The sequence below is a fragment of the Rhea americana genome, unplaced genomic scaffold, assembly GCF_003343005.1.
Source record: "Rhea americana isolate MKP2758 unplaced genomic scaffold, rheAme1 scaffold_7, whole genome shotgun sequence".
NCBI classification, from domain to species: domain Eukaryota; kingdom Metazoa; phylum Chordata; class Aves; order Rheiformes; family Rheidae; genus Rhea; species Rhea americana.
Genome location: NW_028186867.1, coordinates 10,071,592 through 10,088,300, shown reverse-complemented (window position 1 = coordinate 10,088,300; position 16,709 = coordinate 10,071,592). Strand labels below are relative to the sequence as shown.

The 16,709-nt window shown below is 40.1% G+C and overlaps 1 protein-coding gene across 8 annotated transcripts in view; it reads left to right on the top strand.

Annotated features, from left to right (window-relative positions):
• Nucleotides 1-16,709, top strand: part of INPP4A (inositol polyphosphate-4-phosphatase type I A) — a 137,412-nt gene that overhangs the window by 67,633 nt on the left and 53,070 nt on the right. For all 8 annotated transcript variants that reach the window (XM_085321553.1, XM_085321554.1, XM_085321558.1 and 5 more), the window contains 3 exons: nucleotides 11,813-11,875; nucleotides 14,391-14,595; nucleotides 15,457-15,501. In XM_085321553.1, the coding sequence (XP_085177679.1) occupies nucleotides 14,490-14,595; nucleotides 15,457-15,501 (151 nt within the window). In that variant the 5' untranslated portion in view covers nucleotides 11,813-11,875; nucleotides 14,391-14,489. The remainder of the gene's footprint in view (nucleotides 1-11,812; nucleotides 11,876-14,390; nucleotides 14,596-15,456; nucleotides 15,502-16,709) is intronic.

Below are 16,709 nucleotides of genomic sequence, written 5' to 3'. Positions count from 1 at the left end.
GCTCTTTTAAAATACAGAATCACAGCAGCCAACAGTATCTGTGGGTAAAAGTGAAGAGTGAAAGTTGGGTCTAAATCCTACATTTGTGGTGTTATACTCAAAATCTTGTTTACAGGCAAAGAGGAAATATGCCATATATATATAGCCAAGAATTTATTGTTATTATAATCTTTACACTCTAATCCAAGAATAATTATTTGTCTAGATTGTTGTTATTGCAGAAAAATAAAATACTTCTATGCAGGCAAAATTCTCAATAGTAGTAACAATGCAGTTTAAACTGTAGTCATACTTAGTATATTCCCCTTTTCCTGGTATTAGGTTTACCCTTCATCTGTTCTTCTGAGTCCAAAGGTTGGTGATTTCACTCCAAGGTGAGCTGAAGGTGTTTCAGTCAACTGTCAGCATCTGAAGTCTGGGAAGAATATAACTGTTCTGTTGATGGTTTCTTCTTTTTCATTTTTATGTGTTTCTTTACACGCTTTTACATTTTGCTCTTTCTTTGTTGTTTACAGCTCCACATTACATCCAAATTTACAATACATGGTGCCTTTTACATTTTAGATACTGTTTCTTTGTTCTGTCTGTTACCCCTAAAACAAGTATTGTCCAGCTTTTGGTCTCCATTTCTTCAGCTGCCCATTGGCAAGTTCCTTRTAGCCGCAGGATCTCCAGTACCAGCCTGTGCCCGGTTTCTTACCACACCATGCCTGTACTCCTCAGCTGCAACCCCTGTCTCCACTTCTCAAGGCCTCTGCTGTCATACCAAGCCTGTATGTCTCTGCACTGCGTCATTATGTTGGAGTTTTAAACTCTTGATGGTACCATACAAAGATAAACAGAAGCAAAAACAAATTAACCGCAAACATCTGGGCAATTAGAAAAATTGCTGTAACAATTAAACCCAATTAAAACAAAGTTTCAGATAGGTCAAGGAGAGTTCAGACAAAGCAAGCCTGAAAAKTCGCAGTTCTCAGGCCTTGCAAACTCAGTGCAAAGCTTATAGCTGGTCGCTGGGACTGGCAATACTGTATTACAGGGCTACAGGGTAAGAGCACTGCCAGTGCATATGATGAATACTGGTAATGCATTAGCTTTCATGCTACCTCTGACCGCCAAATACGATGGTCTGGGTGTGAACTGCTCATGGCTCTGAAAGTCCCCTGCCTGCTTGGCAGCTGAGTCAGGGAGCACAAACCAGGAGACACCTCACAAAGTACCATAACTGCTCGTTGTACTGTTTTTCTCAGTCTCGGTGACTGCCCACCCTCATAGAGGACTCCATGCTTGATTAACCTTTTGCTCTGATGCAGTCCTTATATTCAGCTTTTTGTCCTGCCTTTTTGCCAGAAGGTGCTGCCTTTCTATCAGAGCCAGCAGATGTAGAAACATGTGCCCACGCTGATTTTGCAGCTCAATATCTTAGTATAGTCTGTTGCTAAAAATGGCTTTGATTAGATGGTGGACTATGACCTAGAGTGGCTGAAATGCAGGTGCCTGTTCCCACCTGGGCTAGAAGAGCAAGGCAGGCAGCTCTGGGCAGATGCATCATAAGCTTGAGGGAACTCTTCCTACACCAAAAGGTCTTAGCCATAATGCAGTCCTCTTCACGTGAACTTAGCTAAATATCACAAAAACAGGTTCTCCTTTCACTCTGCTGCCTTGCTTTGCTTTGGTGGTGATGTCACTACTGAGGTTGGCAGGTTGCTTATGAATTTCTGAGAAGATGTGATGGGAAGAAGGCTAATTCTGAGGCTSCTGTGGTGAGTAGAAGAAGCTGACTCTACTGTTGCTAACCTTCRGCATCAGAAAATGGAGAGTCGGTTGCATCAATCATGAGAACGAGTTGCTCGTGAAAAAGGAAAATAATTTGGGATGCTTTCCTCATGTTATCAGTCTTCTACTACATCCATGAGAAACTTGCATTAAAAAAGTGAGGTTCAGATAAACTTGGCCTGTAAAAACATGCCAGTTTTATAAGGCATGTTAATGCTTGGAGAATTTACAATACTAGGACATTTAAGCTCATGTTTTTGAGCACTGAATGCTGCGATGAACTCGGCACTAATATTTGCCCTTTGTCCTTGCATAGCATTTGTATCTTTTTGCAGTTGTTGCTACCATCGCTGCTGCAGTTGGTTTTTTGTTTGTTTATTTTTAAATAAACTTTTGAAACCCACTAAATTACATCAGTTTTAAAGAGTGATCAGAGGCTGTTGCTGAAAAGCAACTCTGTAGATTTAGGCTAAAGTTATTTGAAAATTRTGTTAAAAAGCCCTGGACTCCAAAAATGGTAACCATTGCCTAGAGAAGTTTTAATTTTTCTCTGAACTTCAGACTGAAATGTTCGTTACGTTTGGTCTGTTCATGAATGAGAGTGAAGGAAAAGAATGATGTAGCAGAGTAAAAAGAGTTTTGCACGACATGCACTGCAGCTACACAAGCAGATGCTGCCTTTTCGTCTTGAACAATCCGCTTTAGTCTGTAAATGTCAAAGWGAAGAGAGATGAAATTCTAAAGAAATACCTACACCACTTTTTTATTGTTTACAAGGGTTGATATGTTTGATGATTTTACAGATTAAACTGATTAGAGTAGTAGAAATATTTTTAGTTACTCTTTTCAGTTGTATCTTATTTTTTTAATTTTAGAGCTAGCATAATAATATCCACTGCAGGACATTTGTTTTCTATAATAGGTCCTTTGTTTAATCACACCTCAGCAGAGGATATAGTATTTCAGTATGGTTGATACTCACAGCTTAAAATCTCATAGACATTTTTGTAAGGAGGGACAACTGTTGAAATGAATAGAATAGAATAGAATAGAACAGAAATTTGCTGATTATGTTGCTGGAGACCTACTTGTAATCAAATTCATATAAATATTTCAGTGATTTTGGTCTGATTTGCTCTTAAGAGGTCACTGCAAAGACATGCAAGCCATTTACCTCTTATTTCTTGCTGTATTTTTGTGGGTYATGTGCTTTAGGCTTATTTATTCAGATTTTGTGTTACAAATTTAGGCTTTTTAAATTCAACAAACAAACAAGGAGAGTTTCAATATATTCCAGATATTCTTCTGGTAGATATTGAATTTCTTATGTCTGTGGTACATGTGCTTTTTTTCCATAAAGTTGTGTTTCTCTAATTTAGCAATAAATTAACAGTTCATTTAGGAAATGGTCCTGCTGGGTCCTGGTGGCAGCRGTTCAGGTTATACTTGCAATGGACTTTGCATTTTGCAAATCTGATGAAATGTCCTTTCTCTTAAAATCCAGTTGTTATTCTGTGTTAAAAATATATCAGCAGATATGTTAGTCAGCAAATTTGTTATGTAAAATTACAGCTGGTAAATTCTAGCTTTYTATGAACTCTCTCTCTAGGCCCTGCTTACATCTTGCAATCCTTTTTTCTTGCTTGAAATGATATAAAATCTAGTCTTATTGTCTACTGCTGGTAATTCTGATTAACACATTCCCTGAAATGGAACTGCTGTTCCGCCAGTTGAAGTGCAGAGACGTCCATTGCTCTGAAGTTACAGTCCTAACCTGATTTTCTGAAGAGCAGCAGTAATGTCCTTGTTGTGACCTAGAGTGTGCAGATGGCGACATTTGGAGAGTTCTGAAAAATTACTACTTAATATCTCGTGGCTTGATTAGGAAATGAAATTGTGGCCTTTTTATTTATTTATTTATTTTTTTTTTCTGAAAGGGAGATAGATGGCTGCAGCAGTTCCTTGCTCATAGCAGGACAGCTTGGGCTGATTAGCATGYCTCAGACACGTCAGCTCCTTTCCCACTTCCCCTTCTTGGTGGCCTCGAGAATGCAGCTGGCTCTATCCATGTTGTGAAGGGCAGGGCAGATATGCGATTTGGGTGTACGTGTAAGCCGGGGTCCCAGACGCAGAAGGAACTGGCCTGGCACATCTGAATCGTCCGATCTGGGGTGCCCCTCCTGCGTCAGGAAGCGCCAACAGGGTAACGCGGTCCTTTCAGTCATCTCCCGTCCTCCTCTTGCTCCTTTCTAGTGCACACAGGCCTGAATCGGAACATTTTTGAGTGTGAAAAAAGGCTCCGTCTTGCTCAAGACCTACTCAGAAATAGGCTTATTTCTTCTTCCAGCGTCTTTCTTGAGGTGTAGCTGACACTTGGATCTTTTGCTCCATTTAGCCCCAAGTCCTACCAGTTCTTGAGAAACAACTCAGCTCTCCATCCTTCCTCACACCTACAAGCCCTCCTCCTTTTGGCTGCCATCTCCTCAGCTCACATCTGTGCCTTTTTGTGGCTGGTAGGAAACCCTGTGCTTTTGCTAGCTCCARAAGTACTTCTGCTTTTTCCAGGCATCTGAGCGCTAGTGCACTTCCCAGGCTAATGTGGGATACCAGGACTTTCTGATTGTTTTCTCGAGGTCCAAAAGCCTCATAGCTCACACTGGAGCCTGCTCTAACCCTGGTTAGAGGAGTGTGGTGGGGGGCATCCCCATCTCCACTCATGGAAGATGAGTGAAATGAATGAGAGAAAAGGCTTACTTTCCTAAGACAGATAGTGCTCTGCTTTGCCTCTACAGTAGTTGGTCCTCTACTTTTTTCCTTCAGCTGTTTCTTCTGTTTTCTACAGTCTTTCTCCTCTTCCTCTCCAATCTCCTGGAAAGGCAATGTCCTTTAATCTCACAGCAGTCAGTGATCTGCTCTGATTTCCTCTCAGAGAGTAGCTCCCCTCAGCAGAAACGGAGGCAGGCTTTCTAACCGCCTTCTGTCTAGTCTCTCCTCATAACTTTGGCAAGAAAGCAAACCAACCTTGGGGGTCTTTGTCCAAGATCTTAGAAATCTGGCCAGGCTTTTCTGGATGAGTTTGAAATGTCTGACAGTGCCAGCGAAGTGGAGTTCTCTGTATGCTGTATAAATAGATTTTCAAGAAAAATGTTTTCAGAAGCTGGCAAGACACTGAGAGAGCAATTGCACCCCAAGCCTTTATATCTTACAGGGTGATCTCACTGTTGACCCACAGGCTGGGTTTGGCCCCAAAAGGCGTACTTTCACTCTAACAGCTGCCCTACTGAAGCATTGGAATAGGAGCAGGAGTGGGAAGCACAGACTGTTGTTGGAGTGCGTGAGGACCAGTAGCTACTGAACGTCTTACTCATCCAAACTGCCAACATCCCACCACTGGGGAAGAAGGAGTTGTTTACTTGACTCCAGAAAGGAATCTGGAAAAGAGCCTTGCAGTCAGCATCTTGGCTCACAACTASCATCTGACCCTCTGATACAGAAAGACTGGGGCAAACAAACAGATCATTTCATTTTCCAGGAAGCATAAATGAAAACAGCACAGAGAAGGCAAATATCTGGAAAGAAAAGAATATATATATTCCATTAGAAAAGTCATCCTGCTTTGTCACTGTTAGGCATAAGCTAGGCACACACTATATAAGAAAAAAAGATGATTTATGTATCACAAATATACAAAGCACAAATTAGAAGTGCAAAACAAATGTTCATGGAGAAATATATATCAACGTATTTGTATTAGTAGCATATTAGTAGCATAGAGCAAATCTCCAGGTTTGTTTTGCTGCATAAATCTGGTAATAACCTTTGTGGAGTATTACTCCCACACTAACATTTATTTTAAAGTTTCTAAACCTGTGACACTAGTTATTTTGTTTCCTGAGTCAATCAGTTATGTCATCTTGAAAACACATATGTTAGAGAAAGAATTCACAGATTCCTGGTTTGCCCTCTGACATTGTTACGTGTTTTTAAGTTACACAGACGTTTGAAACAGCAAGCATAGCAGTCACAGCAAGTCAGAGGAAGGCCATGTGAAAAGAGTGCTTGGGAGATTGTCCAGGATACCTGTGATCTAATGCAGCAGTCTCTCCATTTGGGAAAATGGAATCAGGAAAAAAATCTCTTAATGTGGAGTCCRTGAACCCAGAGGAGAGTCGGAGCAGAATGCAAGAGCTGCACCGACACATGAAGGACAATGTTAACATGTAGAAARGTGGTGGGATTCCCAGGGCGTTTTGGCCAGCAGGGCCTGGCTTCAATTTGTGCTGTGTTAGTGTGTGAAGTAGATAAGTGTTATAGACAGGTAGATCCCTAAAYGTTTTGCTGTAATCAAAGTTTGGCCAAAACTTCTGATTATGGATCTAGTTTCAATGCTTGTATTTGCTTTGTTTTTTCTGCTGTTCTCCTTTCTCATTGCCTTTATATTGGAGAATATTTTGCTGCTGTCCACCACTTCAGGGAAGAGAGCCTTCCATCTGCAATCAACAGCAATAGTGAAATCTTTGGCAGTTTTTAAAGTGTGTCAAGYTTATCTTCCATTTCATGTTAAAACTGTTCTTGTTGGGATATTTATGTTTTTCTTACTGTTCTCCCCCTCCTCCCAAACCCTGCAGCAAGAGCATACGGAGAGGGTTCAGCTGTTGGGGTGCTGTGGTTAGAGCAATGCTGTTTGTCCTGTTTTTGTTTTGGGGAGCAGCAGCGAAAGCAAGGGCTGTGAGCATCGGGGTTTTGATGAAAGATGGTTGGAGGAGAGCAAGGCTTTAGGAGCATGTCCAAAGGACAATCAAATTCAGAAAMATGCTCCTAGTTTGAACTCCTCAACGGAGCATACGTCATTCGCTGCCCTTGCGGACTTTTCCCCTGACTGTGTGAGCAGTCTGAGACATGCGTGTCGTGAGTTGGAGTGAAGTCATCCTGTGAACTGGAAACTTTGCCACATMACCTGCATGTTTCCTGTGAAGAGGGTAAAGGTTAATCTAGAGAAAAGATCGTTTGTAGGCTGTTTCAATTTTTGTCGGTAGAACGGTGGAGGAGGCTGGGAGGGTTGAACTTCAAACTGGTCTGTAGTTTGATGGTGGCTCTATGCTGTTGTTCTTTGCTCTACTTGATGGAGGCTCTTCTGCAAAACGAAACAGCCGTGCTTTTCCCTTTTTAGTTCCTGTATGCAAACCTATGTGTTACGAATGCTCGCTTTCACATGTGGGCGTGCATATTTTTGTGCTCATAGAGGGAATACTAAAGAAATAGAAATGTTGTGATCACAAATGAAGTTAAAACATTATTTCATTAAGTTAAGAATAATGCTAATTGTATTTCAGTTGTGCAAATTAAGACTATTTGTCTATAGTCACAAAGAATTAAATGGCCTAAATTGCAGTTTTCTGTTAAAAGTATYCAAATATGTTAAGGAGATAGAATTGGGTTTTTAGATTGCATTTTCTGAAGCCTCTAATAATTTCATGAAGGGGAGGTGATCAAGAAAGAAAAGAGAATGATTTATAGGTTTGTGCATAATTGGGAGAGGGTAGAAGGGGAGTCAAAGAAAAAGGAAGCCACTTCGTGCTGCTAAAATGCCATTTTACTAAGTGCCACTGTCAGGCTGTATTTGGGGATTTCCATGCTGCATTAATGCATTTGTTTTATCTTACAGTAGTTTATTTCTTGCTCTCCTGGAAGACTTTTACCTGTTCTTGCTGAGGCCACCCACCTGATCAGAATCCATAGGAGGGCTTTAGCAAATGGCAAGAAAGACTGCTCAGGGCAAACCTTTTTGTTTTATTTTATTTTTTTATTTTTTGTCATGGTAGTCATGATTCTGGTCAGTGGAAGGTAGGAGCACTGAATCAGCTTGTGAGGAGAACCAAGATTTAAGGAGCAGACTGAGAGAAGGGAATATAGCCTCTTAGTGGAGCTGAAGGGCTAGCACCTGCTGAGGATGTTCTTGGTGAGGAAGCAATTTCATTGGGAAGCAAGGGCCATACTGGATGCTAGCACCACTTGGTTTCCTTCATCCTCCTCGTGGGCATGGTAAGGGGAATGTGGTAGGTCATGGAGGGAGTGAAGGGTGGTGGAACTCCATTGCCAACCATGGATCTGCGGCTGACATTGAAGCAACTTATATGTGGTCACCAGCTATGACCAGACTGTTTGTAGCTTAGGGGAGAACAAATGAGCCATAACAAATCTTATGGCTGCATCTATGTTAGCATTTTAGTTCACATTAGGAACTCATTTTTGAAGTGAAGCTTGCAGTCATCCACAGTTAACTGCGTTGTTCATGTCTTGGAGCACATGAACAGGATTCCTTTTGGCAGAAACTAGGTGGGACAGTGCATTCCGGGAGCACCCTCAGCACTCTTCACCCATGAACGCATGTTCAGTCCACAGGGCCAAACTAGTGCTAGACTGAGCAAAAACTCCCAAGAGTGTATTGTGTGGATAACAAGTTCTGCCTGAATGTGAGGGGGAATTTCCTCACTGTGAGAGTGACAGAGCATCGGACCAGGCTACCCAGAGAGGTTGTGGAGTCTCCTTCTCTGGAGATCTTCAAGGTCTGCCTGGATGCAACCCTGTCTACCATGCTCTAGGTGACCCTGCTGAGTGGGGAGGTTGGACTAGATCTYCAGAGGTCCCTTCCAACCTTACTGATTCTATGATTCTGTGAACAGTTTTTTGGCACCACTTGTTCATTTTACAGATCTGGTCCTGTTGGGATAGCTTAYTTGCTAATGTAGACATAGTCTGTGTTGCTGACTCCACAGGTTCAACTGGAAAAAAAAATGTGATCCACGGTGTCACACTCGTGGCCCTGGCTTTTCCTGCTGAGAACTGTCTCARATTCAGAGAGTCCAGCACATCATTAAATGAGACAGAAGAACTAACTGCTCATGAGACTGTAGAAAATAGCTCATAATCACTGTCAGTCTTAGCTGGGTGTTGCTGGGAGCTACTGTCCTTGAGCTGATGCCCATTTCTTGGGCTGCYTCTGTAGCCATGAGTGGTAGAGAGTGATTCAGACCTTTACCTCACACCTTGAAGCAGGGCAARCAGAGTTCCTTGCACCTTCCTTTGCAACAGCTGTGGGAGCTAGGATGCTGAATTTGCTGGAAGATTAGTCTTGTGCCAGCATGGCAAATCATGTATTTCACTGTCACAGTTCTCAGTGGTTTGAGGTTAAAAAAAAAAAAAATGAGGAAGGAGAAGAAGAGAGAAGTCTAATGGGTACATTAAAGATGACACCCTTGCATGGAAGGCAACAAAGTCAAAATTGAGGATAGTCTACTGTTTCATCCTTTCCATGATTTTGTTCACAGCGATACAGTTAATAAGATTTTGGAAACTTGGCCAAACTGTGGATAAAAAATACAAACTGTTTGATACCATATTCATTTTCACTTTTTTGGTCACTCTGTATATTGTTCAAGCATTCTCAACCAGAATTCAGGGAACCTTTTCCTAAGATGTTATCTGAAGAATCCAGTTGCCTGAAGGTGCACTTTTGATACTTCAAAACAGACTGTACAGCTGCCAGAGTCCTAGTCTGGCTTGGTACTGTGAAAGTGAAGGTGCTTAAGAAGTCCAGAGTCGTAAAACTAACTGCAGTTCAGCCRGTTCCCCACACTTGCTTCTTTGCTCTCTCTTGGAGTTTATGGTAAACGTTTAACAGGATTGCATAATCAGACATTTTTTCAGAGCATTGAATAAGCCATGAGACTCTTTCTTTCTCTATTATTTTCTTCATAGAGATACACCAGCAACATTTGGCATTCCACTGCTGTTCTATTTTCTACTTCAACATGCCTCTATACTGGACCAAATACCCTAAGCCCAGTATGATATGGCTATAGAAAAACAGAGTCTCAAAGTAGATTTGGGGTTTGATGATAGTTGGAGTTTTGATGTGTGATTTGGGAAAACTCATTTCCCAYAGTTTTGTAATGCTTGGAGGAAGGTTTGATCTCAGCTGATGTATTTTTGTTTCTAAGGGTAGTTTGATAAGAGATTTTTTATCTAGAAGAGAGCAGACAAATACTTTGTCAACACAGTAGTGAAGAAAAGGGGAATATTAGACTCTACCTGTAACGGGATCATTATGTGGCCAAGAGATAATAGTAATTTTTGCTTGAGATCTTTCTCAAGCGAGACCAAATGTGTAAAGCCTCAAGCCCACAGGATGTGGGGCCATGCAGCTGAGCGAGTCGTATTTGCTTCCCACGGCCAATAGCCATTACTGAAGGTAGTTTGCCAGAAATGGCATCTGATGAAGATCATTTCATKGGAGCCCTATGCATTTCTGCTAATAGAGCAGCAAATAAATGTTCACATAAYGGACCTGAGGGTTGGTAACAAGCTTTTCTGTGTGATGAGGATGACAAGTTGTTGGTATTGGGGTCAACAGCAGCTTTGGACACTTCTGCTGAAGCCACAGTTAAAACCTGTGCTTGTACCAAAAGTACATGAGGTGCGCAGCTGCACTTACTGTCAGCATTCACTGTCTGCAGTATTAGTAAGGACAAAGCCGAAGGCTACGTGTAAGTGCACCATAGTGTATTCAAGATTCGGTTTGCCTGGACGTGATGACTGGATTGCRTCAGACTTCAAGCTTGATGACTCCAGGAATGATCCTTGTTTAGGTGCCATCTAAGGAAACTGGTGTGTTTGTTCTACCTTCAGTTTGGAAGGGATTGTACCCCCATTGATTTCTGTCAAAAATATGATTGTAACGTTATCACAAGATGTGCCCTGTTTCTTCATTTGAATTGTAGACCATATTCTGCTTACCTACTTGAGGCATAACTTAAATACGGTGAAAAATGCATTTCAGTTGAAGAGARTGATCGGAGGACCTCTCATGTGGGTCTGTCAAACAGACTGGTGAATGGAGGGAAGCCATCACTGCCCAAGTATGACAACTGTGGGAGGGATACCTTTTGCCCAGCTCCGGCAGCTGTCTGAAGCTAGTCATCTAAATTCTTTCTATAGTGAGATAAAGAGAGAAAGGGGTATCTTCGTGGGGTGATTCATCCCACCCACCTTAGAAAAGGGTGATTCATTCTTGTGTCTCACCATTGGCTATGCAGAGAAGCTGGCCAATGAGCTGAGACCGGATACCTGCCTCCTACACAGTTTAAGTTAGGTGAGATGAACCCCTTTCTCTAAGCGTTAAGAACTCAAACCTATATTCTTAAGCAATCTTGGGTAACTGATAGGGCAGGCGATGAAATCGTAAAGTTTAGTCTGGACATCACCATCCCTTTCATTGTAGTATGCCATACAGAGGGTGTCTTAAAAGGCAAATCCCATGAATGTAAATGTACTTGAATTAGATGATACCACTAATAAATACAAATCTGCAGTTATTCTGTAGTATATTAATAAATAATTTACTTTTCTTCCAATTATGTTTACTGCAGGCTGTTAATAGAAGCCTCCTTGGCCTAATGTTTTCACCCAGTGGAGAAGCATCCTGAGATCCTGAACTTCTGGACCTACATGTTTTAACTACTCTGCATGCCCTTTTCTCCTGACAGCAGCAGCTATAACTCTTCCAAACAGCAAAATTGTGAAATTGTAGTTTTGATTCCAAGCTTAGTTACAGGAAAGCAAGTGTAGTAACAAATACCGTCTAACTCTGAACATATCATATACATTCTCTTAATAGCGCCAWGCCTTTCTGTAAACATTTTAACATATGTTTCCTACTGCCATTCCACCCACTCACCAAATGCTGACCTGAAACCAGTCATCTTCAGCATAAGCTTAATTCTTGGTATTCCTGCTCTGACTGACTATTTGTGAGGGCTAGTGCTGGGCAAGGTACACCTGAGTATCATACTCTCATCTGTTTGCCAGTGTTGTTGCTCTTTGTTTGCAGTAAACTTTTAATAGCAGAGACAATAATTGCAAGTGAAATTTACAGCTAATCTGAGAATGTGGTACCTTTAGAAGAGAATTCCTGAATACACCAGCTAAGCTGTATAAAAGATCAATTATTCATACTGTTTATTTTGTTTGTTTTTAGATGTGGACCTAACTGATGTTATGAAATGCAAAATCCATCCACACAAGAGGAGAGGAGCCCTCTGTAAGTATGATCAGTGTAAGTTGCTGCAAGGAAATTGAAAATGTGTCCCTAGGTGAGAATAATAATACTGCAATTTAAATGAATTGTTGAGGATGCAAAAAGTCTTTGAAGATTGTTACACTCAGTAACATTTAAATAGGAACAGTTTCAAAACTAAGTGTATGTTCTCAGTTTAGCTTCTCAAGGATTGATTCTTTTTAAGGGTGTCAACAACTACAGAAATTTTGGCTGGAAAACAAGCAGACTCTTTCACCTAACTGCTTTTTGACCTATAGCTGTAAGAACATGTTAGTCATTCTCTGTTAGTTTTTTTGTACAATCAGGGAGGGGAGGCTTCTGCCTAAATCTCTACAAGCACATTTTGTAACAGTTCTGTTTCTTTAGAACATTCAAACTTAATGGACTTAAAAATCATTAAGCATCACATTACATAATGAAACAACCAAGTAAAACCTATTGCTCAAAGAAGGAAAAAAAATCAGGAGAATGGAAAGACTTGGAAACTAGTAAAGAGTTTCAATGGAAGTTTTATTTAGCCAAATGTTACGAGATTCAGTACTCTTCCAGAAAATGATTTGTCGTTCACTAATCACTTAAACACTTTAACAGATTTTTTTTTTTACTGTGAGAGTTGGCAAACACTGGAACAACCAGATTGCCTAGAAAGGTTTCGGAGTCTCCATCCTTAGAGATATTCAACACCTGGCTGGACACGGCCCTGAGCAACCTGCTGTAGCTGKCCCTGCCTGGAACAAGGACACTGGACTAGATGATTCCTAGAGGTGTCTTCCAGTCTGAACTATTCTGTGATTCTGTTTAAACTGGGAAAATGCCTGTTTTAATTGTTGGCTGTCATAATATATTACATCTGTAAGCAGAGTGTCAGTGTCTACTGTCACTGAATCTCAAAACTTTYGGGAATGGGGATGTTCAGGGCTCTCAGTTTCTGCCTCTTCTATTCCAAAAGCAGAAACAGCTTGGAATTAGCTTATGGCATTCTGCCATACTAATTGCATTCTGCAGTTTATTGCTGTATAAGCCTGAGTCACAGAGGGAAATTATTTTTTCTCAGTGGCAATTATTTTTTCTGACTGGGCCATCTGCCGGACAGGCCTGCATCCTTCCTCCTTAGTGTGAGCTCCGTGTTTAAAATTCCACTCCTAAGCTCATGTAGATGACCAGGGTTGTGCTCTGTCCATTCATTTCTCATCAAGGTTTAACTTGCATCTAAATTTTAGATATCCAGTGAAGCAGTCCTGTTTTAGAAGATGCTTGAGTTCCTTGTAGAGTCACTGGAGAAAGGTAGATTCTTTTGAAATCCTCCAGAGGGAGATACTGACCAGTTAAATTTAGATGYTTGAGTTAGGTAGATCAGATACTCCTCTGGGGGCTTTCAGTCATATCTGAAGTTTCTGTCTAAAACCAAAACAAGAGTTTGGTGTTTTATTTAAGCAGAATGCATCTCGCTCATTGTTAGGTGTCTAAGCCTAAGAATAAAAAAAATGTTCTCATTATGTGGAGTGGTTGAGATGTTCTGTAATTTGAGTGAGGGGCTGTAGTGGAGGCATTGGTCACTGTATTACTACTTTTCATTTTTTTATGTGTTACTTCTGTCACTTCCTAAATGAATGGAGTTTATCATAACACTATGAAATGAATATAGAAGTTTTATGACTGCAGTGTTAATATGCCAGATGAACGGTACATTCAAATTTRTCAGCCAAACCAAGTAGAGTACATTTAACCAAATATTAGCAATGAAATCACATGTCCTATAGGCTAYATGTTTGTTTCCTAGCATAACGTTTGACATTATGGGCGTCTTAGGGGAAGATAATCCTTTGTGCATATGCATACACGAATACTGTGTAGGGCAAAGGAAAAGTGCAACTGCTGCTCTACGCGCCCCATCAGCAGTCAAACCCTCATTTTTTTTGTTTGCATAGCTATCCCAGAATTTCAGCCTCACTCTGGCCCAGCAGGTTTTATTTATAGTTTTCATATCCCTTTCTCATGGCAGTAGAGTCTAGAATGACAATTTGCTGACGCTAACAACATTTCCTGCCCTTTTGTTCTATGTTCTGCCGCCCTGTTGTCCTTTTGTCCTTATCTGTTGTCCTACCTCTGCAGACAGAGGCCCCATCTGACAAATTTACTTGTGCTCCCCAAGGATTACGAAAACCAGAAAACTTCATTAAGGATGATTTAATAACTTAGACAAAAAGGGAAGAAGGCAGCTGCTCTGTTAACGGTCTCTCTCGGCCCCCATTCTCTGACGGAAAAGCCTTCCTTCTGTGTAGCAGTCTTCAACAATTTGCAGTAAAACACCACAGATGCACTGTTCATGCCAATTGAGTTACTGTGCATTAGATCTGCCTTGAGCATTTTATTTGAATGGCCCGAGGCAATTTTATGGCTATAGATTTGCTGCTGTTAAAAACAGCAGTAGCTGATAGTGGCCTAAAACTCTGGTGTATGTTTTTGCTCTCATTATTGCCTACCATGGTAATGTTAGAGGAATAGCAATTGGAGACAACCTGCTGCACTCTGATTCTCTGCAAGACAAACATCACTAAAGCCCAGCAGCAAGAAAGAAGGGGTTCTTCATGACAAAATGACAGCAAGAGAAAACAGTCCCCGCCATGGTGCAAAATCCCGCGGTGTGCAGCGGGCCTCCACCATTGACRTCACGTCGGACATGCTAGGCCTTTCTTTAGCAGGTACGTACCTTTGTGTCAGCTATTGCTCTGCTACTTCTTTCAGCATCTCCTTTATACTTCKAGTATTTTTTTCTTTCCATTGCTAGAAGGTTTAGATGCATCTGGAGGGAATGGGATAAAGGAATTACCCTGAAATTATTTTTTTTTTAAAAAAGAGTCTTAAAATTTCCAATATCTAAATAGACCAAACGCTAAAATTGAGGAGGGAAGAAAAAGAAGAGGTTATACTAGATTTGGGACATTTATATTTTATCAGTCAAAAATAAGAATTAGGAGGAAAAACAACAAAATAATACCAAGGTTGTTAAGGAAGGATCTTGGCAACCTCCTCATATGACATTGGGTAAAATTTTCAAGAGAGTTGGGAAACTGAGGTTGCTTTCCATCATCTTTAATGGTGAGTAAATTAGGATCATATCCACTGGAGGCTTTCTCCAATTAGTGAGCAAGACAAGTACTTTCAAATTTCTCCTTATTCACTGATCACAGAGGAAACATATTTGATTTAACAATGGTGGAGGTAATAGTGGCTCAGATGCTAAATAGTTTTAATCTTGTTGTCTTATGCTGAGATTTGATATTCCATATTGCTATAGTCCATATAATTTTGCATAGTTTTACTTAAGTTAGTGGTTGTCTTAAGATGCTTTATAAAACGAGATCATGTCAGGTTTTTCAGGTCATGTTTTAGAGACTGAATGTTAGCCAATAAATATTTCAAATATTATTCATGGTTCATTGAATTAAAATATTAATACTTTCTGTAAAATATAATTTATTCCCTTGTATGACTGTGACTGTAGGGAAAGATTTGCATAGCAGCAACGACTGGTAATCTTGTGTTAATTTTCTAATTTGCAGGGAACATTCAGGATCCAGATGAGCCGATTTTAGAGTTCAGTTTAGGTAGGTTTAGAGGTTTTTGTGATTATTTAGATCTATACAATTTTGATGGTGTGTGCTATGGAGTATACGTGTCTATTTTTTTATTGTTGATATTGAAATACCTTGCATATAATAAAAATTGAAACTTTGATTTTTATAGAAATAKGGTACAGCAGTTTTCTTGCTGCCTATAGAAGAATATTTTAATAGAATATCTTTTAATAAACAGCAGTTTATGTGATACTTCCAAAAGTCTGTATTTAAAATATTTCTCCTATAAAATTTAAAATGTTTATTACACGACTATTACGTTTAAATGTTTATTCTGTTTATGTGAAGGCACAGTGAAACTGTGTCTTCCGTCTCAGTATATCAACAGTTCAGGTCTTCAAGCAAAGTGAAGATTTACTGGAAACACCATTTTAGGACGGAATATATTCTAAGAGTTATCAAATATTACATGTACCTTCTTTTATTTGGTCTTTACTGTCAAGTGATTAATGTGAGATATGGAAGTGTCCTAATTTTTAGGATGGTTAAATATGGACAAGACACCTGTATACTGAATCACCTCACTAGAAGAATAATTTTCATGGTGAAAACTCAGTCCACATTTGCAACTGCAGCACGGTTTTCTTGGCTAAACAGCAGGTTAATATTTGGGGATTTATGCTTTGATAATATACTTGAAATGAAAATTAAATTTGTCTCAGATGTGTGTAATTGTGTTATGAAATATGAAATATTAACTGGAATGTCTCAGAGTGAATAAGTAATTTTAAATACCTTCAGATAAACTAGAAACACACACAAAGAACAACAGAGCTGTTCAGTGTACATTTAAACATTTTGTTTGCCCAGCTAAAGCAAACTTGGAGCACAGTAGCTGTGGTTACCTGTATCTAATGAGATAAAATTTAGCTCTGAAATGCAGTATAATTATATAGAATCACTCACTGGAGTTTTTGCTGGTTGTTTCCTACTCACTAAATTCCCTTTCTAGCACTTAAATTCATAGTAACATTTTAGAGGAAATAAATTAATGGCCTTTTGTAATTACCAGCCAGTTCTCCTTGGAGCAGTACTGCTTGATGAACATTCAAGTAATTCTGTTGGTTGTCCATGGCAAAATACCATTTRGTAATGGGCTTAATGGAGTGTGACTGCAGATCAAATGCAGCCATGCTCATGGGATTCCCAGTGGAAAGCTGTGCMTGAACAGTTGTTAT